The sequence below is a fragment of the Myiozetetes cayanensis genome, unplaced genomic scaffold (genome assembly GCF_022539395.1).
Source record: "Myiozetetes cayanensis isolate MyiCay16 unplaced genomic scaffold, myiCay2020 scf3, whole genome shotgun sequence".
Taxonomy (NCBI): domain Eukaryota; kingdom Metazoa; phylum Chordata; class Aves; order Passeriformes; family Tyrannidae; genus Myiozetetes; species Myiozetetes cayanensis.
Window position 1 is genome coordinate 62,585,831 of NW_026087521.1, and position 26,585 is coordinate 62,612,415.

Here is a 26,585-nt window from a genome sequence, read left to right on the forward strand (position 1 = left end):
CCAGTCCTTTTCAAGAATGAAAGACAAGTAAGTCATTTTTTATTTGTTTCAGTCCCCAAATCAGCAACAGGGGAAACAACCAGAACATGCCCTGCATGAGAGAGGGGAAGACAGCACAAGCAGGACTGCACTTGTCACAGATGGCAATGAGCCATGTGATCAGCCTGGCTGTGATACCGACCTGCACCTTCATCCCAATACCTTGGGGGCATATTAAGTTTCTCACCACCTCTTTCCTCTTCATTTTACACAGGTAGTGGGTAGGAAACTGACAGTGTGCAAGCTCTACTTAATTTGAAGGAAGACATCTTATTGTCTCATTTCAGACACTGAAATGAAAAAATCCTCCACCTAAACACTAAGTTTCAGCTGTGCTGATGTACAAAAGACGACGACATGCAAAAACACTGAAAGAATAAAAGCAACAAGGAATTGGAAGAAAAAAAGCAATCTGCAACACTGAAGTTCTGAAGATCTTCCGGTTTTAGCATTCACTGCCAAATTGAAAAAAGAAGTGGAGAACAAAGACTGGTGGGCAAAATCTGGCTCTGTCATGTACAATATCTTTCAAGCAGAAAAAGAAGAAAAAAGAATTAAAAGAAAAACAATAATTCCTGCTCTACCAAAGCATTCAGCTTTCAAAGGAGATTGATTTCTCAGTATTTGAGAATCACCAAAATTATTCTGAATTTTAACATGTAAACCTCTATGTAATCAGAACTTATTCATAGGTTGGAACTGTTCTTGAACATATCTTCATCACTTCCAAAAATTAACAAAGCCAAAACTGTTCCTCCTTTCTCCAGATTGACATTCACAAGAATGCTCAGAAGCATTCACTAATTTTTTCCTTTCTACAAGTCCCTCACAGTGTGCAAGGGAAACAGAATAATGTGGCAGCTGCAGGAACATATCAGAAAAATAGAAAAATGATCCATCGAAAATGAAAAAAATGTTTAAACCTTGTGTGTACTTTTCAACACAGGAAGAAGATATGCCTCGGGAACATATAGAAGATGATAGATATATATTTACTGTGTGTTAATCTCATGACAACATATTTCTTTCACATCTAGGTCCAGTCCAAAATGCACGATGTGAAGGGAGTGCTGAATTGTACCATAAGGACTTGAAAGCAGTGGTTGGTGTAGATTGAATTTCAACGACCCGATGCCCTCACCTTCTTTTCCCCTGTGCAGAACAAGTGCTGCTGTGTCCAGCAGCTGCTGTACTTACTGATATGGTCTATGGAGCCCGCACAGAATTTGCCGTAAAACTTTTTGGCGCCGAGTCCCCTCAGGTCGTGAATGGTGAATGGCCACAAGTGCAGCACGTTATTGCGGGAAAAGGCATCCCTCTTTTCTATGACCACCACCTTGGCTCCCAGGAATGACAGGTCGATGGCTGTACGAAGGCCACAGGGTCCAGCCCCAATTATCAGACACTGCAAAACAATCAGCACAGAGTAACTTCACAGCCCTAGGAGGAAAGAGATATTTTTACCACAGCTTCCAAGCATCCCACGGCTCTCAGGAGTAAAGTGCTCTTTGTCTGCAACATCAGCTGAAATTTCAGATCAGTCTTTCTATTGTTACCTGCCAAGTTCTGCCACTGATATGGTTAAAGCAGTAACCGCAACCTAAAAATAAAGCATGTTCCAGAGCAGCAAAAAGTCCTGGGAAGCAGGCAAGTAAACTGACTGTGTGCAACCCTTGTTCTAAGGAGAGCTGCCAAGGTGTACTCTCCAAGCTATGGAAGTACTTGGAGAACAGCAATATTTCTGAAGGTTTCTCCCTCCTCCATTCCATAACTTTTTTTTTTTAAGACAAAAATAAAAAGGTAGCAATGACAAATTTTCCTTTCATCTTCCAAAGACTGAGCTGGCCTTTCTTAAGAATATCTTCAGTAGCACAGCAACAGCTACAGCAGATAAACACATGAGATGCTAATGCTAAACATCATCATTTAGAGTAACACAGTAGCTAAGCCAGAGAACTAACTTATCTCTGTGTTGGTGCTTCTACTACTGCAGCCAAAGTGCAAATACAAACTTTGCGTGACTGCACTACTTTTATCAAAATGTTTTTATCCAGTCCAACCTTTGTCATATCAATGGTCTTTCACCTTCCCATATCTTTCTCCATTCCACTTGCAAACACTATCAGACACTATTAAGTAACTTGAGAATGAAAATACATGTAGTCTAAGTGTTGACTTTCTGAGAAATGATAGAGCAAAATTTCTTTCAAGATTAAAAAAGCCAAGATAGTCAGCTGATAATTCTTACCCACAGAAACCCAGGTCCAGGGAGAAAGCTGGTGTTGGTATGTGATTTCTCATAAATACAGCACACAGTCCATTTTGTCCTATCGTTACTGCACTTTGATTTCTACCAAGTACAAACCAGATCCACAGAATAAAGACCAGTCACAGAGGTGACTGCTGCTGCCATGTGATTATTTTCCAGATCCTGACATATCCTTATGGCTGGACAGCAAAGCTCATTAAGAAATTCTTAAATATGCCAAAGCTTAACCAGAAACCAACATTCTGATAAACAGCCTATCCCAAAGCAAAACTCTGTGCTTGTTGGTCATCCCCACATGACAATTTTTACAGGCTGTCACATTCTCACCACGTATTGATTGGGCCATAAATTCTGCAACGATGTGAAACTGCAAATATAAAGCCCAAATAAGGAAAAACCAGTACAAGTTATCAGTGACGACACAACAACTGACGTGCAAATTCAAAGTAGGACTACTGTGTAAGATAAGAAGTCACATAAATCTGAGGGCAGAGATCCAAGACTAGAGGAAAGGGAAGGGAATAATAACACCATTGCTTCTTTAGTAGCTTCAGGAACCTGGAGGCATCTGGGACAAAAGGCAAACGCAACCCTTGCGCTAATAAATTCCTAAATAGACTTGTACATTGAACAGATGTCTGTCTGGTAACTTGTTAAAAGGGTACTCAGTTAGAACCTAATATGTTCTTCCAATTTGATATTGTTTTATTTGTAGATAAGTAACTCTTGAACAGCACTTGGTCTATCTTTTTTTAAACTTCTAAGAAAATCAGTTGAGTGTATCATATTTATCCAGGTAATGATTGTGCTGTCTGCCAACTACAAACTTCAAAGAGCCTGGATTCAGTAAGCAAAAGAACACACTGAGTTGGGTGGCTTTTGTTCTTTGATATTTTTCTACATATAGATTAGTTACAATGGAGTACACAACAGCAGAGTAATTGTACTAAAATGAGACTATACAAAGTCAGGTCCACATAATCAAATTATAAACTAATTGCCTGCAATTTTGTCACAGAAATATTTGTTGTTGTTGTTGTTGTTCTATGTAACTGTCCCCCTAACAACATCTAGCTTATGTTAAAGATTTTAGACGTTCTGAAAGTAAAATATATGATAATCAATGAAGTAATTCATGGTCAAAGTTGCTTTTTTTTTCTTTCACCATCACAAAAACATGAGATTATGTTGTTATAAAACATAACAAGTTTTAAGCACAATTAAAAATAGAAGAAAAAATTCTTTTCCACCTCTAATGCTTCTTCCATTTTCAGATCTCTTGTAGAGCCCCACCTTCTGATACTCTGTCTAACCACAGTAACCACATGAGATGCCAAGTACAGCCAAATATAGGCAGCTACTGTTGTTCCTTCTTCCCTTTCCCCTCAATGACTCCAAGCAATTGCTGTAACTCCTTGCACTGGAGCTGTCTCATCCCTCAGAAACACTTCTTGCTCAAGATCTTTCAGACAGATTATATTAAGTTTCCAGTAACAGTGCCATGGTAATGGAACATTAAAAGGCAAACTGAAACCCTGTGTTCTCTGTATAACCAATGAAGAGAGAGCACCATTTGTAACTATTTACATTTGAACAACCCATCACGTCCAAGACTTGCTTTCATGTACTCTCCTTATCTGGATTCTGGTAAACCTGGACACTGGTCAGGTGCACAAACTGCCCAGTTGCAGGCACAGCACCTCATCCCTGAACAATTTTTAAATGGGAAATTAGGAGCTACACTACAGAGGAGGAGAACATCGGAACTGGTGTATGTTCCAAGTGTACAACAGCCAAACTTCCTAAAGAAATGACTCACTTCTGTTCTGATAACATGGGTAATACCCTAATCTCTATTTTAAATTCTATCATCTCCACATGCCCACTTAAATTTCTGTATCTTTTAATCAGTGGTTTGCAAATTACATTAAACATTAGGAATATAAAACTAAGTGAGTTAGGAAACATCAAATCAGATATGATTCAGTTCTCAAAAGGCCTCTGCTTGGAACAGTTATGATTATCTCTTAGGAATTACACATAAACATTTAACGGCACATGCTATTAGGATAGGAAACAAGCAATTAACAGAAACATATACAAAAAGTATAAAAAGAACACATCCGAGTTTTTTAAGCTAAATTTCACTTTCTCTCAGCTACTGGTTTAACTATTCAAAATGGTGTGAATCCCAAAACCAGTCCTCTGTGTTTCTGAGTAGGGACAAAGGGGCGTGCCAGCTTTAATTTATTAAAGACAGTTGTCTACATAATTTTTTCAAAGCACACCCTTGTCAGTTCTTTTTAAGGTTCAGTACTCCTCTGCACCTTCAGATATTGCTCCAGAGCACAATCTCAAGGACTTCCCCATTTCTCTCACTACCACCTTCCCATGGGCTGTCTCTTGTGTGATCCTCCCTCTACAAACTGCCCTTGCATCACCTCACTCACAGACACTGGTTCAATCAGCTTGTCAGTGCTGTCAATTCACAGAACTTCTCCAACTGAAGAGTTGGCTACTTTTTGTCCAAGTTAAAATCCTTACCTTTCTGACATTTCCTTATGGCTGCCTAGTTGTCAATTCAAAACCCAACAGGACCAAATGAAGCTCTAATGTCCTTCTAAACTCAGCTCACCACTTCTCTATAAATGTCACATTCAATTTTCTGAATGCCTTTCATAGCTGGATGTCACCCTCCACTCACATCTATTTTTTGTATGCCCTCACAATCAAGAACTATCCACCCAACCTTCTACTAAATATCTTCTTCCATGTTGTATCTCTGTTACTGAAGCAACCTTTTCCTCAGTGTTAACAAACAGTATTGTAGGCTAAGATATATTCAAAACCCAGATGCAAAAATCACTCTTATAGTCTATTATTCAAATCAGTTGAAAGACCTCTACATCTTCCACAGCTCCCTCAATTTCTTTCTCATTAAAACATAAACCACCTGACCTCGTTTCACAAACTTTTAGCACACTAATTCAGGTCTACCCGTCACATTTCATTCAAAAGAAGAGCAATTCCTGAATGCAATGAACGTACAGTGCAATCAATTATTCAGAAAAACAATTTGGAATTTTCTCTATAATATCCCATAGTGCTTAAAAGGTTTATTCCTAAGTATACACAAAATCTACTATATTTATCTTCCTGTAAATCCTTCCTTTCTTATGCTGCCTGAAAAATGTAAACCTTAACAGCAGCTGGACTTCTGAGGTGTTGAAGCTACTGCCCACCATGACAGTGCCCAACTGTTCCATTTTCAGAGTTTACCAAGTGTTACACTGCAGTAATTCATTATAAATGCCTCCCTTCATATGAAAATGGCCATGAAAAAAAGAACAGAATAACCAGTTAAGAAACTAACACAACTTTCTAATATCTAGTTGAGAATTAAACTTCACACCACAGATCTGAAATTACATACTCTAAACTAGATATATTTCCCCCTCTGTTCTCTACTGAGGAATTAGCCATTTACTCCTCCAGTTAAAATATTGCCTTCTCTCAGAAGGTGAATATTCAAAAGAAGCAGTAGCATCTATTGTTCTCAATGAAGGACAGAATCCTGTTTAAATTTTATAGTGTTCAGTACTATTTGCCTTTTTAAAAAAAGGAAGAATGCTTGATTATTTACAAAAACAACATATTCTATTCACATTTTGATAAAGGATATAAAGAACTGCTTTCAGTAACCACAAAAGAAATAAATAAGATCATACTGCACAGTCCAACCAACCAGAGTGCAGCACATAAATGCCAGCTCACAATAATTCAGGTTGGAAAAAAAAGTAAAATGCTGTGTGTGTATGTAAAACAGGAATTCCTACAGTAAATACCACACATACCAACCTTTTAAAAGAAATTGGTATGAGTTTCCAAGGCATTTTTTTTTCTTCTTTGAATCTGGAATATAAATGATCATTTTCTAAATAATGGGAAACAGGATATTTTGCCCAATTGGCAGGAAACTTTATTTTTCTTGAGAGAGTCACGAGATTTTTCAAATTAAAGCTGGAAATTTCCAAACATGCATATTTTGTACCTAGACTCCAACAGCACACGTTCCTGTTACTGTCTAGTCAAAAATGCAAAAGAAAGTCTACCAAGATTAAAGGTTTACCAATTAAGATTTCCTAAGACATCTATAGTATTGATGTCACAAAAATGCACAGTACAGGAACTTTCAGGTTGCTTCTCCTGAATAAGTGACAAATATTCAGGTGGGCAGTCAAATCCTGTAGTGGCAAAGGGAATTTCTGATTGCTAGTCAAACGCTGACACATCGTGGCTATATTATAAATACATGTGTGAGAACATTCCTGAGTCTTCCCCAGCATTAGAGTGACACCAGGCAAACACATTTTTACATCCAGACATTGTTATTGTGTGTTCCAGAGACAAACTGGGTAATAGCTGCTTTGAGCACGGTGACTGTATCTCTTACCTTCGTGTTGGCGCACGCTTTCCCTTTCTTATAGTCCTTATGGCTGCCTCTTTTATCCAATTTGGCCCATAAGGCTTTGGCTTTCCAGTAATTGAGCTTGGATTTGAGTTTATGGTAGAAGGAGCGATAGTCCTTCGGCTTTAGTTCTAAGTAGTCACAAAGCTCTTGGAAAGCCTTGAGAGTCCCCTTGCAGGTGGAAGCCTGGACAAATCTGTCGAAGAGAACGTGGGCCTGGTTCACCTTCTCGTTCTTACTCTCCTCCATGCTTCACACGTGGCAGCTGCCCTGGGGGGCAGCTGTTCTCTTCCAGTCTGCCAGACTTCCCGATGTTGCTCCGATGAGCCACTTTCACCTCTGGCTTACAAGCATTATCAACCTAAAAGATAAAAAGAAGAAAATGTAACTCAGCTTGCTCTCTCATTTTCTTTCAAAAATTTTGTCTAAGCCTGCCGAACTGAGAGCCCAGATTCTCAGTAATTACTAATGCATCAGTCCTAAGTAAGTCAACTGATTGATACCTCAAGGATTTCTGACCAAGCTCCCTGAAGCAGAGCCTTCCAGAGCGCACTGAGCCTCACTGCAGACAGGGGCACATCTCACCTCTGTTAAATCACAAAATACTTTAACCTGAGCCAGTGCCTTGGAAGTTTCATCAAAACTCATTTCACACGAACAGCAGAGAAGTCACAAATAAACTGGCAGATGTTACACTGATGTCTGGAAGAGGGCAGAGGTTGTGAAAACAAAAGATGCAGACCTACTGATGTCGCAGTTACTGTGTAACAGCACAGGAATGGTTAGGTGCTGGTCTTAAAGACACTGCTACCACAAAGTACTTCAAGAGTTGGTACTGCATCAGTAAAATAAGCTTTGGGGTTTTTCCTTCTAAAAAGACGTTCTCATGATAAACAGAGAAGAGGAAAGAGGATGGCATAGCACAAGCTGATACAGTGTTCTTGCAAAGACCAGGTTTTGCACAGTGTTAGCTACTGTGATCCTAAAAAGAAGATAAACCTGCTAAGAGCAATCAATTGCTTAAGAAAAGATGTCAAGACTGAAAAAAGTAAGACTGCCTGTGTTACATCAAGTACTATAAACATTTCCCTTACCTAAGGCCTATGCATATACTTCTGTCAGTAAGTGAATACCATAAGAGTGAAACGTGGCTGGTCCATGATCCTTGTAAGATTCTCCTATTAATTCCTCTATTCTGTGGTTTTCAACTTCTTTTGATATGTAGGCCCATACAAAATTTTAGGTGGTAGTTGGGGTCTAGTTTAATCTGCTGAGGCAGATGACACATGCTCTCATGAGCCCCTGCTATTCCTAGTTGCCTTTCTGGGATCCCTCAGAAGCAGCCTGCAGACTTACAGAATTAATCGTTTGGCTCACAATTAGAGACTTTGTTTAAAGAATGGATATTTTCTCCTCTTCTCTCTTTCTTTTTTTTTATACAATAAACCTTTTTCTTCCTTTTATACATAATACTAAATACATACATAGACTAGATTACTCTGCTCTCTAAGAAAGAATAGTTCTGTTTGCCCTCAGATAGGAAGGCAATGTACGCAGGAACTATGGAAGTAAAAGCAGTTCTGAGGTGCTTTTTGTCCTTTGTTTTTTTGCAAAGGGTATTAAGGTAAAAAAAGAAATACGTGGACTCAAATAAAACTTTTTAGTTTCTCACCAGCTCTTTTCCTGCTTCCAACAGACAGGAAGCCAAGTCAAACATTACAGTTCATGTCTCTTCCCCTCCCGTATGACAGCTCTGCAGCAGTTTATTTGGGCACTCCAGCTTTTCAGCCTAACATGGTATTTACTGTTTATGTTCAGAAATAGCAAAGGAGACCAGAAAACCTTTACTTACGGCCAGAAATTGATGTTCTTAAAAATAAAATTTCCTAGAGAAGCCACAGCACAACAATGGGTTATGCTGCAGAATGCGATTCTAACTTTATTAGGACAACTGTCTCAGTGTACATGAAGCTGTTTTTCTAACTGGCTTATGGCGATGCCATGTACTGCTCGCTAAGCTGGATGGAACTGCTTTCCTTATTTTTAATCTTAACTTCACTGTTGTCAAGCTGGAAACACGCTCCAGGCTTGTGCCTCAGGGAAACCACTGCATTACTGCAGAGTCTAAGTCACAGAATCATAACATGGTTTGGGTCGGAAGGGACCTTAAAGACCATCTAGTTCCAACTCCCTTGTCATGGGTGGGGACATCATCCAATAGATCAGGCTGCTCAGAGCCTGCTCTTGAACACTGCCAGGGATGGGACATCCACTGCTTCTCTGGGTAACCTGTTCCAGCGCCTCAGAACCCTCACAGGGAAGAATTTCTTCCTAATATGCCACCTAAACCTGCCCTCTTACATTACAGTTTGAAGCCATCCCCCTTGTCTTATCACTACATCCCCTTGTAAAAAGTCCCTCTCCAGCTCTTGTGACCCTGTTATGTACTGAAAGCCTGTGTCTCCTCTTCTGTTATCAAGAATATTATAAGGAACTCCAACAAAACACCTCTAACACTGAAGGAGTAGTTTCAGTGTGTCTGTGTGATACAATCACAATAAAATACTGACAGCCTTAAGTCACACGCCTCATTAGTCAGCACAACCTCCCGAGCTGAATGTTGTTCTCTTATCTTCCCCCCACCTCTCGCACCCCACTCTACCACCCAAACACTCAACTTTACAGCAGTGCTTTGGGTGATTGAGACTTCTTAAGGAAGAACAGTAGAAGTTACATGACCTAAATTAAGCAGAGTCACAATTTACGTCTCTTAGTCCACAGTCCAGTAGCTGATATATCCAGATGTAAGGACAGCATAGGGATCATTTGTTACTCTTCCTTCTCCTGTACCTTTCTACCAGAGGACTGAGGCAGCATTGGTTCTGCACTGCTCAGGGATATCCCAAAATTAAAACCCAGACTATTGTAATTCTAGGAACTTACTGCTTTGTGTTCAAGTTCGGCCAAGCCAGTAGACAAACCTGCAGAAAGCAGATAATTTTAGACCGCGCATCCCAAGTGGCACATCAGCACAGCAGCCCTGCCGACATCCCATTCCACACAGGCTGGGAAGTCAGTTATGCCCACAGGTCAAACACTGAGACTTCAGTCACCACGGCAGAGTCACGGTGGAGTCACTCCCTAGAACTCTGCATTCCTGATGTAAACACCCAAAGGCCTTGGAACCCGCGAGCAACACGTCAGAGAACATGCAAATTACAGGAGGAAAGCAAGGGCAGGCAAGAATTATTTGCCAGGTTTCCAGAGTATTCGTACGCCTTGCCGGCTGTTCTGCAAGTCTGCAGTATCCTGCATGTTTTGTCTCGAGGCAGCTGATTGCTGACTCAGAAGCTCTGTGAATTCCTTGGCTGCAGTGTTGGGTGAGAAAGACAAAGCCCGTGGAAAAACGCATGCAAGAACAGCGTTCATGTTGCTATTTACAATAATAGCATGAGGTTGTCACTGACTCAGGGCTGAAAGTACGCTCAGGATCTCCAGCACTTGCCCAGGACAAAACAAACCAATGAAAAACAGAGACGCAGGCAATGAGTAATTCCAGGTGGTGGTTCCTTCCCACAGTCACCACGGACGCAGGAATATGAATATTTTACCAAATGCACGGGAAAGAAAGCCCAGTGCCCTACTTCTGCCAAAAGATAAGGGAGATTTTGCAGACACTCCACATAATGAATCTGGTTGTACAATCCGAAGTTCTGCAGCAAGTGTTGCAAATGCAGGGCTCGCGTGTTCCAGGCAAATAAACACACCTATTTAAGCTGTCACCACCCCCCTCTACATTTTCCATCCTAATTTTGTTAGAAGTGCTCATTCAAATAGTGACTTGAGCCTGAAGTATTATGGGAACGTGTTTTTCAGCAATCTCCTCCTGTTTTTTTCCCCATCAGAAACTATTGAGTTAAGTCAATCTACATTCACAGCTTGTTCTGTCTAGCCTCAAACAGGAGTGAATGAAACATTTGCCAAAGTAGCTGCCCAGCTGCACTTCAGAATGCCGAGTTTCTCTGAGCACAACGTAAATCCTTTCTTACTTTTGGGTTATTTCACAGCCAGGCAAGCACCATAGATGCACCCTTGGCAGACACATCTCTGAGAAGTCAGATCAAGAAGCTGCAGTAATACCATACAGAATCTGAAAGCAACTTGGTCCATCGATCATAAAACTACTGAGAGCTCCAACAGCCCCAATTTCCATTGATTTCATCCTTTTCCTAAAACTCCCAGTTCCCCAGCAACATTCCCTATGCCCTTGTCTCCCTTGTATGGCCCTTCAGTTTCTGCCTAAGCAGGACTCAGTAACATACTCTGGAGACTCGAGATTACTGCAGTACCCAGGAGGCCAGGACACTCTTGCAACTTGGCTAGCCAAACCCTAAGAACAGATTATTGTTAAGCTCATACTGCAGACAGTGGGGACACCTATTTTTGTCTCTTCTCCTCCACCCAGCCTCCAGTTTTCTTGTTGGAAAGCAATTACCTTTGAGACTTTTATTCCTCGTCAAATCTGGATGAAATTGTTCAAAAGTTATTAAGGATGAACTGAAAAGCAGATGGACAAACAGCTCAATCCTGTAAGCCTCCCTTCTTTAGGAAACAACACTAAAAAAATCTATTCCAACAAATGAAAGAGCTCTGTTTTCATTTCCAAGATTTAATTTATTTTACTTTCAGCTGAAAGGAGTGGACTTTGCTACAATATGTTCCTGACTTTTTAAGTCATCACAGGTATCAAGAAGTGCAGCTTTAGGGCAGTGGTAAGACTGGGGAACAGATGGCAAAACGAGGACAATTTTGACGAGAAAAGCTAAAGCCAAAACTGGCAACTATTTTCGCTCTATATTATGCGGACAGAGAATGGGAAAGCAGGAGGACAAAGGCGTGGTTGCCATTGTTTGCAGCTTCCCTTTTACACCAGATGGAAAAGGGGCATGTCAGCACTGTCCACAGTATGCTTTAAGATGGTATTTTGATCTGCTCCTATTCACAAGAATCAAGACTCAAGCAGATACGCTGTCAAAAAGATGTTTGTGTTTTAATACATTTATCAAACCTAATTTGGTGGGCTTCTGCCCGCCATATGAGAGTGAGCCTTTTGGCTCTCCACCTTTCCTGTCTACCCTCCTTCCCAAGCTAGGCCAGAAGTGGGAGAAAGAGAAAACAAACATGAACTTGGTTGCAAATACAAGAACCTGTTCTTAGCACATACACAAACAGTTCACAGAATTCTTATGTCATGAAAAACTCAACCAGTAATGATTTGAAAAGAAATGCAAATTATATCCAAGAACATGGAAACCTGCAAATACATAAGCAGTTATGGAAAATATTTTGGTTCCCAAACTCATATCAAGGTACAGAAGAAAAATGTGTACATTGCTTGTTACTAACCATTTCTTAAGTGCCACAACATGATTACTGAAAGCATTTGACCTACAAAATACAACCTTTTATCTACATGAATTCAAAAAACATGCTTTGCTGCTGCTCTGTCATACACAACTCTTTGATCACAGCAGTCCCTATGCTGAATGAACACTAAAATAAAGAAAAAGCCCAAGAAACAGATCATCTCTCTTCTCTGGAAGGAAATTATACCAAGGAAGAGGTAGTTGCTCCCTTATAGGATGATAAGGGAATAACAGTATGCGATCTGGATAAGTGTCAAGCTTCAAGAAGAATGAATAGTTTAAATGCCTGATGCTGCCATGTACTAGGTAGATCTCTCACAGCACAGATCTTGACACTGGGTGACCAGTGACCAGTGCAGTGATCCCTTCTCATCCAGCACCAACTCACCAGCTGTGTTTGGGAAGCTGGGGACATTCTTTATGCCTTTGAACTGTCACGGTGCTGTGAAGAACCACGTGGTACTCTACATGAACAGCAAAACCAAATTTATTTCTCAAAGTGAACACACTTTTATTGCAATGTTAAAAAGTACTACATCCCACTACAATCAACGCTCTCATGGTGAACTTTTTGGAGAGTGGTCATTAACGCAGCAGCACCTCCTTTTACTGGCCTCCCCACATCAGATGACATATGGCAGCAAAGGCTCCACTGGTTACCTGGGTGGTGAAAGTCACGCATCTCCCACAAATCCCCTGGAGAAAACACAAGTCCCCAAAACAGAAATCCATCTGTTTCAGCATAGGGAGCCCTCAGCCTACAAGCATCTCCCCAAAGACCACCTCCCACACCTGTGAGCAGTCAGAGCAGGGGTATTTCTGATGAGCCACACATACTCCACTTCTGAGGTGAGTGGAGGTGACTTCATTACCAAGCTGAAACATGTGAAGACTTCTCACTCCACCATTCAATGGAGCAAGAGGGTTGGATGTCATCCCCTCATCTGAAGTGCTTTGAAGCTGTTCCTAATGTTACATATCAACATAGAAATCCATCCTAAAGTTAGTTCCCACCCAGTTTTACAAGCTGGGCTTCCCCAGAATTCTGCAAACACCATCTAATAACCCAAGGAAGACTCTTATATAAAAAAAAGCCTCTAAGAAATTACTGGAATGACACTTTAACAACACTTTATGACTTCAAGTGGGGATAAAACAAATCAGTCACCTTAGCACAGCAAGACATACCAGCTTTTGACACCATATAGATGGATCCATTCATTTTCCCAAGCCAACATACTACATATGCCACAAGAAACATCAGTTTCCAGCAAGGTTTTACTGAACATTAGAGAACAAGAACACTGTTCTGCCCCAATTCTGAGCAGAACGAAGACTGGAGGCTACAAACACACTGCAATGACTTCTGCAGCCCAGTGAGCCAAGTCCTCTGAGGCCTCTGGATTCTGCCAGCACACTGATCCCCCTAAGCCATTCCACAGCACAGGGAGAAAACAAATAGAGCCTGTATTTGTATTTAGAAAAAAAATGCAAAAAAGTCTCATAAAAGAAATTCTCAAAGGAAACTCACATAAACACATTTGTAAAAATTTACATAAGTAAAGGCTTTTATCTGTCAGAACCTGGTACCAAAACCCAGACTGCCATAATCATAGAAGTTACCACAAAGCAGGAGAGATAATCAACAGGAACAAAGAGACAGATAGAACCATCTGACCTGCAAGTGACAGAAGGAAAAAAATTACCATTCTTTAATGAGCATGTTAAAAAGGTTCAGGAGACCTGAAAAATTAAAATGTCTAGCACGTAATGTAGTGTGTGCTTGCTTTCTGCTATGTGCATTTGTCTCTACTTACATGCTTCAGTTCTCCTTTTTATTACCTAATTCTCCCTTACACAGGTCAAAAATCACCAGTCACTTAGAATCTCAGGGTCCAGACCAGGCTGAATTTACCAAAGCTACCTTCATTTGGGTCATCAAGAGAAACATCTCAGCACTTCAGAAGCAAGTTCAAAGACTGGTCATTTTTTTTCAATCACAGCATTTATTTTAATCACAGTAGATGGCTGCCTGGACATTAAACTCCAAGGCTCACTCCTCAGTGGTTTGGCAAATCTGGACTCTCACAAAAGAACATTAAAGACATTAAAAAATGAACATGGGAAAGAAAGTTTTATTTGTGCTGCTTCCAACTCTCAGCTGTTATGGGTGTGCAAAACAGGCAGGCACTTCCTCAAAGGAAGTGGTGGGGGACAAGGGAGTTAGAAAACAGGATTAAAAGATTCCTAATTTCACCCTTCACACACAGTCAACTAGGCATGGCATCACAAATCAAGTAGGCTGCACAGAGCAATTCAAGCACATTATTTAATGGATGTATAACATTTTTCTGTAGAGGAAGGCTGAATATAGAAAGGGAAGTTCAAAATTTTGGAATACTTTTCCTAATACAGATCTTGCACGGATCTTTTGGGAGCTAAGAAAGCTAAGTCAACAGACATTTGAATAAAAGAGCTATAAAGATCTCTCCAACCCACAAACCACTTTATTTTGAGACTGTTGTACTCTAAAAGCAAAGCAGATCCTATGCTTTATTCTAGGACAAGTCCAGGAAGGGATTGGGACTATGCTACAACCCATGGGTGCAACCTTAGCCATTATAATTACCAGATAAATATACATGCAGAGCTCAAAGAAACACCTCAAAATACTGGACCTAAAACCCAGACCTCCAAAACTGCCACATCATTTCCCTTAACAAAAGTCCATCCAGGAACAGCCTCCCAAAGACTCGTGAGCAGATGAGGACCAGCACTTTACTCAGCACCAGCCTCCTGCCCCTATTAATCTACCCTCACTCTACATCCCAGCTATCCTGTGCACGGCCAACAGACCCAAGCTCCACCAGCAGGGCGACTCCCTCAAGCTTCACTGCTGCCAAAGAAAAGCCCACAGTGTGTTTATGACCACTCATGGGTGTACCCTGCTCGTGTAAATCAAACCACTCCCCCCAGCCTTCCTTCCTCCTTCAAAGTCATGCATGACAATGTGTGCTGTGCAGTCACTCTACACATCTAACATCAGAAATGGCAACGACAACAAACTCAATCCAGGTTAGATCAGGTTGTTTCTTGAGGATCCACAGGCATTGCTGTCCTCCCACATTAGTCACTATGTTAGAGCATAATATAGAATTAAGCAATATAATTTCACTTTTCAGAGGTAGAGAATTACACACCTCAGCCAGAGCACTACTGCTTGAACAGATCTGAACAGGGCATAAAAGCAGGATTTGAAAGGAACCAGAAGGAGACTAGTTTCCATCATGGCTTGAATTATCTTTTTTGTCATAGTCACTATGGATTTACACCTCATTTTCATGGTAGAACTTATTTGTTACACTGTTAAGTTCTGGGGCTTCTAGATAACAGAAATGATATTGAATGTGTTCCACGGACACAACAGCTAAATCTAAATTTGTTAGATCACGGAAAGAAAACACACATACAATAATCCTATAACTTTTATTTCATAAATTAGATCATTCAGTTGAGGTCTGTTCCACAGGTCTTACAAACCTCCTCTATAACCTCTCCCACAGGTTGCATTCCTGTGGATGTGACTTTATTCTCAGAGAGGGAAAAAAAAAAAAAAATCTCTATTCGAGCCTTTCCTCAAAGCACTCTCTTATACCATACTTGTATTTTGGAGTTCTTAATTTGACAGTATCTTAAACTTAGTTTAGTATTAACCCTCAATAAATTTACTCATGTAAATCTTTCCTCTTTTCAAGATAAGAATACCCACCCTTTGCACTCTGGCATGCTCCTCGATCCTCAGTAAAAAAGCAAAGTAAAATCCAACCCTTAGCAACTAACATCGTCAAATGACAACTGATCAAATCTAGCAGCTTAATGGAAATTCACCTCTGTTACACAATCTGGTGTGTCTAAATGCTTCCCATCACTCATTTTCCCCACAGGTACAAGGAAAGCTTTTACCAGGAGACAGGAATGTATTGTAAGCAAATAACCTGTCCAACATTTTGGTTCAACTTTGACAGACAGAATAAGGAGGTTACATTTTCTCATGCTACAAATCATATCAAAGCCCTGAAAAGTAATCCAGGTTGTAGGTAAAGGATGGCGGAACCAAAACTCATTACACTGAACTTTCAGCTCTGGATATCACTTAATATCAATTGCACATATTGTTACATAGGTTAAAAATAGTAACCAGGCAGCACCTTCCGTGCTTGGCTGGACATTTGACTCTCAGCAAATGCTGAAGCAGTTTCAATTGGCCAGACAGCGATTCCCTGAACCCACAGGAGATGCCTCTCTCAGCAAAGACCATGCCAAGCTCAGTGCCTCGAGCGAAAATCTGTTAGGAAATCAGTTAGAGGAAAGAGGTGGAGGTGGGTTTGTGATTTACTCTCCTCTCCCTGAGGCTTTGGCAAGCAGCTTCTGAAATAAGATGGCAGTCATCACTTCCAGAGGCAGACATCACTAGTCTGCTAAAATACAGCTGCACTGGTGGGGACATGAAAAGACTTGGTACGAATTAGTCAGAGATTTAATCCAACCTAAGTGTAAGGATGACATTCAGCAGAATTTGTTCCTAGCAGCAAGGACACATAAAAGCTTCTCTCTTTGCCTTTCATCCTCAAGGACTTTTCTGTCTAGTCTTTTTAATTCCATCCTCCTTTGGATAAGGGCCATTCCTCTACAAGGATATCTGAGGCAGATATTCTCAGCTATCTGGCAGAGAAAGCTGCTCTGTGAGGGGGCACAAGCATCCCCTTTGCTTTAGGCAGGTCTGAGAGCCCTCACCCCTTTTGTGCAAGACATCTGTGAGCAGCTCCTTAAGAGGCAAAGCTCTCTGTGAGCACAGAGAATGACTGCCCAGTGTGGTTCCACGGGCCTGATGCACTGCTCTGCTACTGTGCTGCTCACAGGCTGGGATTTGTCTCTTAGGGCATTCCAGCATTTCCACTGGTAGATGATTCAGTTCTGGACCTTGGGCTCAAACTGAATAAACTCCATAATCTCTTATTTCAGAACACCATCCTCCATCTGGTGTTTGAGCATTAGCCAGAAGTGCTTTTGATGCAGCAAGGAGAAGAGTTATTGTGACTTTATCAGGGACAATAGCAACAGATTGCTGCTGGCTTATCCGGAGGCAGGTAATTTTGGGATCAGACTGACGAGCTCTCCTTGAGAAACAAAATACTGAAATTAAGAATTCATTTCTTCAGCTTCATTCAGTTGCTGCTTTCAGGCTCAGTCAGCCAGAACGGACTGGTAGCAGAGCACAGCTCTGTAAACTGGGAATTACCAGGAGTGGTGGCAGAACCGTAGCATGACAGTAGCTGCTTTCCTAGAAATCCATATGGTGCTCCTGTGCATCAAACCACAGTGGTAACTGCACAGAACATCCTGAGGCCTTCAACATCTGGAAACTACCTTCCCTCCAGCTGCTCACTGGTAAATAATTTAGCATAAACTAGTGGTAAATATGTGAATACCAACAGAAGCAGATGCTGCTATTAAAAAGACTTGGTTTTCACAAATTTGAGGATTGACAAATGTAAAGAACTTGTTTCTGATTACAAGGAAAGCTATCACTAAAATCCATGTGTCTACTCTCTCTACTCCTCTGTCCTTTCCCATACACATACCTCAGAAATTCTCACAAGTACCATTTTCTCCATGGACCCAGAAAGATCTGGCTAACTGTAATGAAAAAAATCTCCTATTCCATGGGTCAGACTAGAAAACTCTTTGACACTTGGATCCTCAAATATTTAGGAGTGGCCCCAATCAGTAAGTAATGTTTGCTTTTAACCTTTAATTTCTGTAACATCTCTGTTTATTTTCTAGAATAGAACAGATTATTTCAGTTGGAAGAGCCCTACAATGATCAGCTGGCCCAACTGCCTGGCTGACCAAAAATTAAAGCATGCTGTTAAGGTCATTGTCATTCTGAAAGTTCATTTCGCTTCTCTGGCTGACACCACCACCTGGGCATGCAACTTCTGCAGTAACTTCTGAATTATGTTGTGTAATAACTTGGAAATACTTATTTGGAAGACCAAAAGGCAGACAGAAGGATCTGAGGCTGATAGAACTGGGCAATTTCCTGGTCTTATCACAATCGCAACTCAGATTAATAATGCTTTATGTCCCATCCCGGTTATCACCTCAGACGTTTCTTCCTGAGTGGTTTTCACGATCAATAGCTTTCTTTTAATTTCCAGGCCAAGTTTATACCTCTCTGGTCCTGTGATGATGCTGACCTATGCATTAGCTTTCCCTCCCTTCCCACATATATTTATAGACGATGCCACATCCTCTCTTGATCTTTATTATGCTAAGGTCAAATCAAGCTCTCTTGGACTAAGAGAGGCTCTGTTTTCCTAGGCTTCCCAAGGAAAAGAACTGCATATTTCTGGGTATGGGGGTGGGGTTTTGGGTTTTGAAGGGTGGGAAGGTCATGTCAATGCACTCATTGGTCACAGGGATCACCGTTTCCCCTTTCTTGTTCTTTTCCATGTGAAAGGACATCAGACTGTCTCATTCTTGTTTTTACAATATTGAATTTCACTTCATGTGTATCCTACAAATTCTAGTTCTTTCTCCAGAATATCAGTGTAAAGGCAGAGTTGATCTCAAAGGAGCAGCATCACATCCCTGACCCTTAAAGACCAAGAACAGGAACCTTCCTCCCCCAAACTAATTCTTCATCTTTTAAACACGATTTGGTACTTTCTGTTCCCAAGGAAGATGCTCTGAAGTGCAGTACTCATCTCAAATCTAAGCCTCACTCATTTTCCCAATTGAGCATCAGCAATAAGTAGCCTTTTACGTGTATGTGATGCAAGTATGATGAATTCAGTAAATACATGATGCCAAATATAGAGCTATTAATGCTTCACACTCCTCTGCATTCATTAGCAGAGAAGTGCCCTGTGTTTATATCTGAGTGAATTTCTTCTGGGTACAGTGGATTCTCTGCCTCCTTGCAGAGAGTCACAAAATCCTACATGGGAAATGGACTGACCTCAAGCACTGGAGCAACATAAGTACAATGAGACAGTGCAAAGGCTATCAGAAACACATCTGATCCAGCTGGGAAAGAAACAAATATCACAGCTGAATGCAGAAGTATCTCCAGAAAAGAGCAATATTAATGCCACTGGCCTGAAGACAGATAGAGCTTCATGTGGAAGCTTCCCTTGGGCTGTTAGGCCAGTAAAACTAACAAAGAAAAGAACTTGTCATCAGCCTTTCCCACCTCCCCTGCTTCTTAACACATTTTAATCAACATAACAAAAAGAACACCTCTGGTAGTGGTAGAAAAAGGGTGTTGGGTTATGAAATGAGGGAAATGGGGTTCTATAGCACTTCCCAACAAGACAAGCCCAAGGCAATTAAATACTCAGTTTATTAAGAGAATACAATTCTTGGAGACTGAAAAGGAACAGACCACATCCAAAGATTTCCCTCCAAACTAGTCCAGTGCTTTGACATTACTGTACAGATGTAGACATGGCAATAGATACACAACTGATGTGCCAAGTCAGTCACATGCTCTTCACGATGGTTACAAACATGTATGCAAAGCAAAACAGCCTCACTGAGGATTCATAACGCTGCACAAAATTACCAGCTTTCAAGGCCTTCAGCTGCATAAAGATTAATTTCTGTGAAACCAACTGATACTGTAGCCATTTCTGTAACCCTCTGTCCTCTTACTGACACATGTTGTGAGGGGTGGGAAGAAGTGCGAGGGAGGTGACCCGAGTCATTTGAGACTCCATTTCCTTGGCAGGATGGATGAAATTTCGCTTCTTCCTCTGTTTTAAAGAGCTGCAGCCTTGAAAGCTGAAGGTGGCAACAGACTCCCAGAATTTTGCCTGTGTTCATAGGGCTGACAGAAACAGTGCTGATAACAGAATGGTTGTTTGGAAAGGCAGGAAAAAGGTTCATATAATTTCAAGGAAACTGTGTTTTTGGTGGTGCACCAGGGTACAGAAGCAGCATAATAAAACCTGCTGGTACACTACTGCATGTTGTTTACTTTGGAAAATTAAATTTGAATGTTGTATTCCCCCAAAGGCATAGCTATGCTATGGGAAGAAACACTTCAGGCAATTTATGCCACACCTGTGTCCCCACAGCTAATAAAGGCATGTAAGATGACTACAAGCTATATGAGTATAATCAGTTCACCAAATTACATAAGGGAATTTAAGAGATAAGTACTTTCTAGTGCTCTGAGCACATATTATACTGCCCAGGAGTCCATTATCCTGAAAGAAGAAAAAATATTTTGTGCCTTTGAATTGCTCTTAAAAATATCAAAAATACCCCAACACTGCGGTTGATTCAGGATTGCTCTAATCTGAGATTGAACAAGCTTGGCTTTCCCTTTTCCACATATGCTATGCAACAGTGACTTCACTTTCATTAGTGCCCTGCCTAACTCCTCAGATCTGGCAGTAATACAGCCATTAAGCAGATCAGCAGGGTCTCAAGTTTAACAGAAAGATCAGTACTTAGACACGTCTATGACTTCAGTCCAAAGTCACTGGCACATTTCTAAGCAGCCACAGATTAAGATGTGGTAGTATCTTAGAGAAACAGAACAAAGCAGCAAGTTCACAGCATCCAGTTGTAATGAAATGTCCTTGACAAGCATAATACAGTATTGTTCCCTGGCTACAAGGGGCACTCTCTTCTCTAGTTTGGGCTGATACCTGTTCAAGGGTTTCCAAGTTCCCCTATGCCCATCATAATTTTTAGTTTTGGAGAGAACAGTCTGCCAGTATTTCGCATCACGGGTCTCAGAACTCAGCTCTGTACAGACTGCAGGAGTAACCCTAAGGTTACTCAACATTTAAATACTTCAGTAACTCCTAAGACACACTGGAGAGAACACCAGTAGTACCCATACACTTCTGCATGGACTCAGAGCACTTATCACCTCTGTATGTCAGGATCTAAGCATTAGACTCCCATGTTCCTCCTCTCCAGGGGACATGGCAGTTCACTCCTAGCACAGAACTATTTTATTGGTTATACCACATGCTACATTAACATGACCTCATGTAAGTAAATTTATTGCCAGGCAACACCTAATCAAAACGGCCAACAAGATGGGTACCTTGCTATTAAATGCTGCTTTCCCTGGAAGAACTGAAAGCAGCGTGGGGAACCTGTGAGAGAAGCTTACAAACACTGCAACAGCCAGCTGCAGCAAGGCAAATGTGGATGCAAAACACCTGCAAACAAACAAACCATTACCAAAGGTGGGTTCGATTTCCACCTAACAACTAAGCATCACACACACAGCCTGTGCCCACATCTATTTCAGTCCTACCTCGGGTCAGCCTAAAAAGTGTTGGGTGTGATCTCCACAGACACACCACGCTGCAAGGACAAATGACCACCTGAAAGTGAAGATCAGCTTTCCTTTCACAGAAAGGCAAAGATACTCTGGGACTGGAGTGTCCAGGTTTCACTCCCTCAGCCACCTTTTCTACAGACAGGATGCAGCAAAGAGAAGCTTCCAGCCTGCTCCTTTTCTGGCTTCCTTCACCGAACACGAGTAGTTAAAATCCATTAATGGAAAAACAGCATGTGCATCCAAAGGAAAACCAGTCTGTCCCATCTAGGCTACGCTCAACAACAGGAGTTAGTACCAAGGTGAGCCTGGCAGGATTAAATTGGAGGGCTGCCATTACATTAGCTTTCATCAGATCAGCATTTGGCTGCAGAAGAACATCATTTCTGGGGAAAGACATCCATGTTTCCTTTTCTCGGTTAGGAAACATGATTTGGCTGTGGACTAGGGAAATGCACCAATCTACCCTGTTTAAAACTCTAATTTGAGGAGTGGGGCAAACTAAGAAATTGTGAGTCACAATATCACAGAATAATTATGGTTGGAAAAGACCTCTGGAGATTGCTTAGTTTGATCCTACTGCTCAAAGCAGAGTCAGCTAGAACAGGTTACTCAGGACTGCGCCCAGGTTTTGAGTATCTCCAAGGATGGAGTCACAAGGGATGCTTTAAACCTAACATAACATCTCTCTTGCAACAGGCAGACCTGCATATTTAACTTCCAGGCAGATTAATTTTTATGTAACCAAGCAATACTAGAGAGGGTAGATACTCAAGTCCCAGCACACATCACCCTAAAAGGTAAAGTCAAGAGAGCCAAAAGCAGCAAGTCACTTTTTCCCCTATATTCACGAAACTCAAGGTCCTCAGATTTCCTCCTTCCCCTGAAACAAACTGAAGTGTTTATTCCCAGGCCTCATGGAACATTAAACAAAAGAAAGCTTAACCCATGCAGATAACACATGAAACTCCTCTAGTAGATGACGCTGTAGCTGTGAATCCCATTTTACATTCTACTTTCTAAACAAGGGCAATATCTAAGCCCAAGGGTTCAACTAATGTATCTCATCTCCTTGAAAATAGTTCTTACTGGTCAAGTTTGGTGACATCTGAACTTGCAGTAAATAAGCACTGGTAGAATCATAAAAATAACACTGAAGAGAACCTCAAGAAGTGATTGAGTGTCATGTTGGTCCAGATGTTGACCCAGAACATGCAAGTTTCTTACAAGGTGCAAGATGCCTTACGAAAGTATCACCTAACAACATCAAAAATTATATTCACCTCTAATAGCAAAATTTAAAAAAAAAAAAATCCATGTTATATTTTCTGAGGACAGAGTGCAACTCCTGGCAGTGGGGCCACAAAGGAATAGCTTTTCAGCTGGCAACTGAATCACAATGTTTTAAATAGGTAGTTCAAAGCCAGAGATTATTCTCTTATCCTGTACTGTCACTGTTACAAGGCTGTGAGGAAAGGTTACACTGATGTACAGAGAAGAATCAAAAATTTACCACTTGAATTTTAAGTTCTCTACCTTTGCCTTTACAAAACCACATTTTGGCTGACTTGCAATGTGCCAACACGATTTAAAACATATCTGTAAAATCTAAAGACCCCTGGTTCAGTTTTGGTGCAACCAAGAGGCTTTAGTTCTTGCAGGATTGCCATTCTAATTTTGACATATGAAGAACTCAATAAAATAAGGTTTACCTCTGGGACAAGAAGCTGTTTCTAATGTCAGTTTATGGTAGTTACTTACAAGTACTTGGAAAAACAAGTGATTTTGCAAGAAAAAAAAGTCAGTTATGGGGGAACACAGGATAAGAGACCAGCAGAGTAGGATGAACCTCCAAAGATTTAGAAAAAGGCCTTTTTTAGAGGAAATCTATTACACACATGGATGTGGGACTGAAGAACCTCTAGCAGGTCAGCCCTCTTATGCCCAGGGTCCATCTTCCTTTCCTCATCCCCTAATAGGAGGGTCTGGAGACAGGATTTGAGAAGATTATCAGGTCAAAGCTGGGAGTATGTTCCTGCCAGCAGTCTAAAAGTGAAGTTAATCATCTCAGCACCTATAAAGGGGTGAGACCTGGGAAAGATTGAGCGAGACTGCCTTCATTAATTGGCCTGAAACTAATTGCAAGCCCTGCAAATCCAACACTGAAGTCCTCCAGTCAAAGGTTTAGACTAAAAAGAACTTTTGTTAACCGAAAAAAATAAAGTATGTATGCTTATTTAGAAAACAACTATCGCCACTGAAATCCTCTGGCAACCAGGGAAAGTAGCACTAAGCTTTTTACAGAGGGAAAAAACCTTCAGTCTAGACTTAGAAAGGGCTTAGTCTAGACATGAATACCACAAGCACTGAAAATGTGAAGCCTTTTCTACTGTCCTCAGTGCACAGGATCAGTGCCTCCCTTCTCACAGCAGGCAGACCAGGTAGGGGTACAAGTCTAAAATTCAGCTACCACATTACCATGCACTGTTACAGTGCAAAATTGTTCATAAACTTAGGAATTTATGCTGAAACTTGGCAGAAAATATCCAAAACAACAACTTCTAAACAATACTCAAGTCTTTAGCCTAAAGAGGTCAAGTCCTTACTGCAGAAGTATTCACTGAATTTCTTCTGCTTTTGACACCTATATTTTCATCCTTCCCTTTGCATGAAAAGGGAAGTTAGAGACTCTAGTTTTTAAAACCAAGCTTGTTCTCATTTAAAGAGAGAAATCTGCACAAGGGTAGTTTTCAAATTACTGAGCATTCCAGATTTTATGTGAACTTTTTTCTTTAGTGACCTGACTCCTCAAGTAGTAAATAAAAAGCACATCCCAAGGAGACATAACAAGGCTCTGCAAATTATTACACTCTCCTGCTCCTACAATCCTTAAAATTCAATTCTTCAAGGCCCATTTCAAACACCAACCTTTGAATAGGTCATTAAGGTTTTGGCAGGAATAGAAGTGCCTAATTTTAAAACTTGCTTCCTTAACATTGCTCAGTTCAAATAAATTAATTACTTAAATGCTTCCTTGAGCTCTCCAGTTCACTGTTTAATGAAAGAAAAGGGACTGTAGGTTTGTTTAGACTATATTAAAAGCACTAAAAAATTAACTGAAAGAGTTAAACATTTCTTGGCATACCCAGTAATACTTCACAGATCATTGTGATATGATGTTTTGAGATAATGCAACCAAAGCGGTTTTAGTTGCTTTGAGGTTTGAATCTGCCACAAACAGAATGAGCAGGAAAAGCCACAGTTGGTGGTTTTGTCTTTGGGGTTTCTTTCTCCTCTTTTTCTTTAGATGCAGTGAAGAGACTCTTCAAGAAGGGTCTCCTTGCAGTACTATCTTTCCATTTCAAATTGCCAAGAACAATACCTGGAACAGCTTCTAGGATGGGGACAGAACAATCTTCCAAAATGTGCTGCTTGCTTTGTAAGCTTAAGGAGCTCTTCTGAGACTATTTCAGTCACCAATAATTGCTCTGGAATGGCACTAGAGATTCCAGAGGGAAAGCTCTGTTATCCATCACCAGCAAGTGAGCTACGCTGAACTCTGTAAATATATCTCAGAAGAATTAAATGTTATGCTTTTCCTACATTTATAGTGCTGTGAGAACAAAGAATACAATCTATTAAGTTTGGTGTTTTTTTTACTTCTTGATATGTTTTCATTCTAAATTTCAAAATTTGTTTAGATCACTGTAGTGTACATTTCTTAAAATTGAGCATTTTAAAATGCAATCTCAACCAAACATGATCAAGAGAAAATTCAGTAGCTGTGTCCAAAACAGAAGTTCTAACAGCCATTTCTGCCTTCAAAAAGGCCAAAGACAACATTCTTGTTCACCAAAACCAGTTGCTGAATTCGACAACTTTCTCTTCCAGTCCTGTGGTTTCACTGGGTTTATTGAATCATATCAGACGGTATTATTAAGTTCTTAATGAGAAAGCAGAAAGGAACAACAGCACTTCTGTGGTCACAAACCCAGGCACACAACCTTCCTGTTAATGCATAATTAGAGGCTGTAATAGCAGGCACAGCCAGGATCTCCATACATATGAGTCCATCTTCACTTTATTTATTTATTTATTTAGGATATGTTTTCATGCTACCACTGAAAGGTCTTTGATTCCCTTTCCCCTGATTTTGGAAGTGAATTTCAGCTGCAGGCCATGCTGCCACCCCCCTGGCCTACCAAACACGAGCAGCCTCTCAGGTCAGGTCAGAGGGATTTGATCTGACTCCTCACATGGTACAACCATCACAAGAGAAATGAAGATGGGATCGATCCCTTAGGCAACTGTGGGATTTTCAGCTGTTTTATGCAAATCATGAAGTTATAGATATTGTTACACCTTAGGGTAGAGGCTGTAATAAATGTAATCATCTCACCCTCAGTTTTCAAAGTTGAAAAAAAAACCCAAAAAAAATCAACTAAAAATCTACAAGGTCTAGGCAGAGAAAAATATTTATGTCAGTATTTTAAAAAATTCTGCAGTTCCAATCATCTCAGTATGACAACATGTCTGGGGAAAAAAGTTCCTTTATTTTTGTTTTTCCTTTTTAGTTGCAGTACCACTAAGTTTAATTAAAAGTTGCATAAGCAAAGCCAAGGACATCCAGCCTGCTCACCGTCAAAGAAAGAATAAAAATTATTTGTCTGGATCTACCACTAAGTTTAGGTCCTCAGGATGCTTAAAGGAAAGGCCTTTTTAAAAATACAGACATATTTCATCCTGCTTACCCCTTTAAGAAAGGCTCCAATTGCTCTTTTAATATGCCCATATTTAACTTCAGTTTTTAAAAAACCTGTAGATTTATCACTGCCTTTTTCTTGCACTCATAGGAGCTGCGTATTAAGCAGAATTTTCTTCCAGGATCTTAATCTAACTTTTTAAGGCTACAGCTAACTAGCTCCCAAAAAAAACCTGGAGGAACATCAATCAGGGCAGTCCAAAGGGCTGCCATCAGGAACTGTGACAAAGCAGTAAAGAAAAGCTCATACC

The 26,585-nt window shown here is 40.7% G+C and overlaps 1 protein-coding gene across 19 annotated transcripts in view; it reads right to left on the reverse strand.

The window, feature by feature from the left end:
* Positions 1 to 26,585, reverse strand: part of MICAL3 (microtubule associated monooxygenase, calponin and LIM domain containing 3) — a 180,486-nt gene that overhangs the window by 101,823 nt on the left and 52,078 nt on the right. For all 19 annotated transcript variants that reach the window (XM_050325242.1, XM_050325260.1, XM_050325255.1 and 16 more), the window contains exons 2-3: positions 6,762 to 7,137; positions 1,237 to 1,444 (exon numbers count right to left, since the gene is read on the reverse strand). In XM_050325242.1, the coding sequence (XP_050181199.1) occupies positions 1,237 to 1,444; positions 6,762 to 7,025 (472 nt within the window). In that variant the 5' untranslated portion in view covers positions 7,026 to 7,137. The remainder of the gene's footprint in view (positions 1 to 1,236; positions 1,445 to 6,761; positions 7,138 to 26,585) is intronic.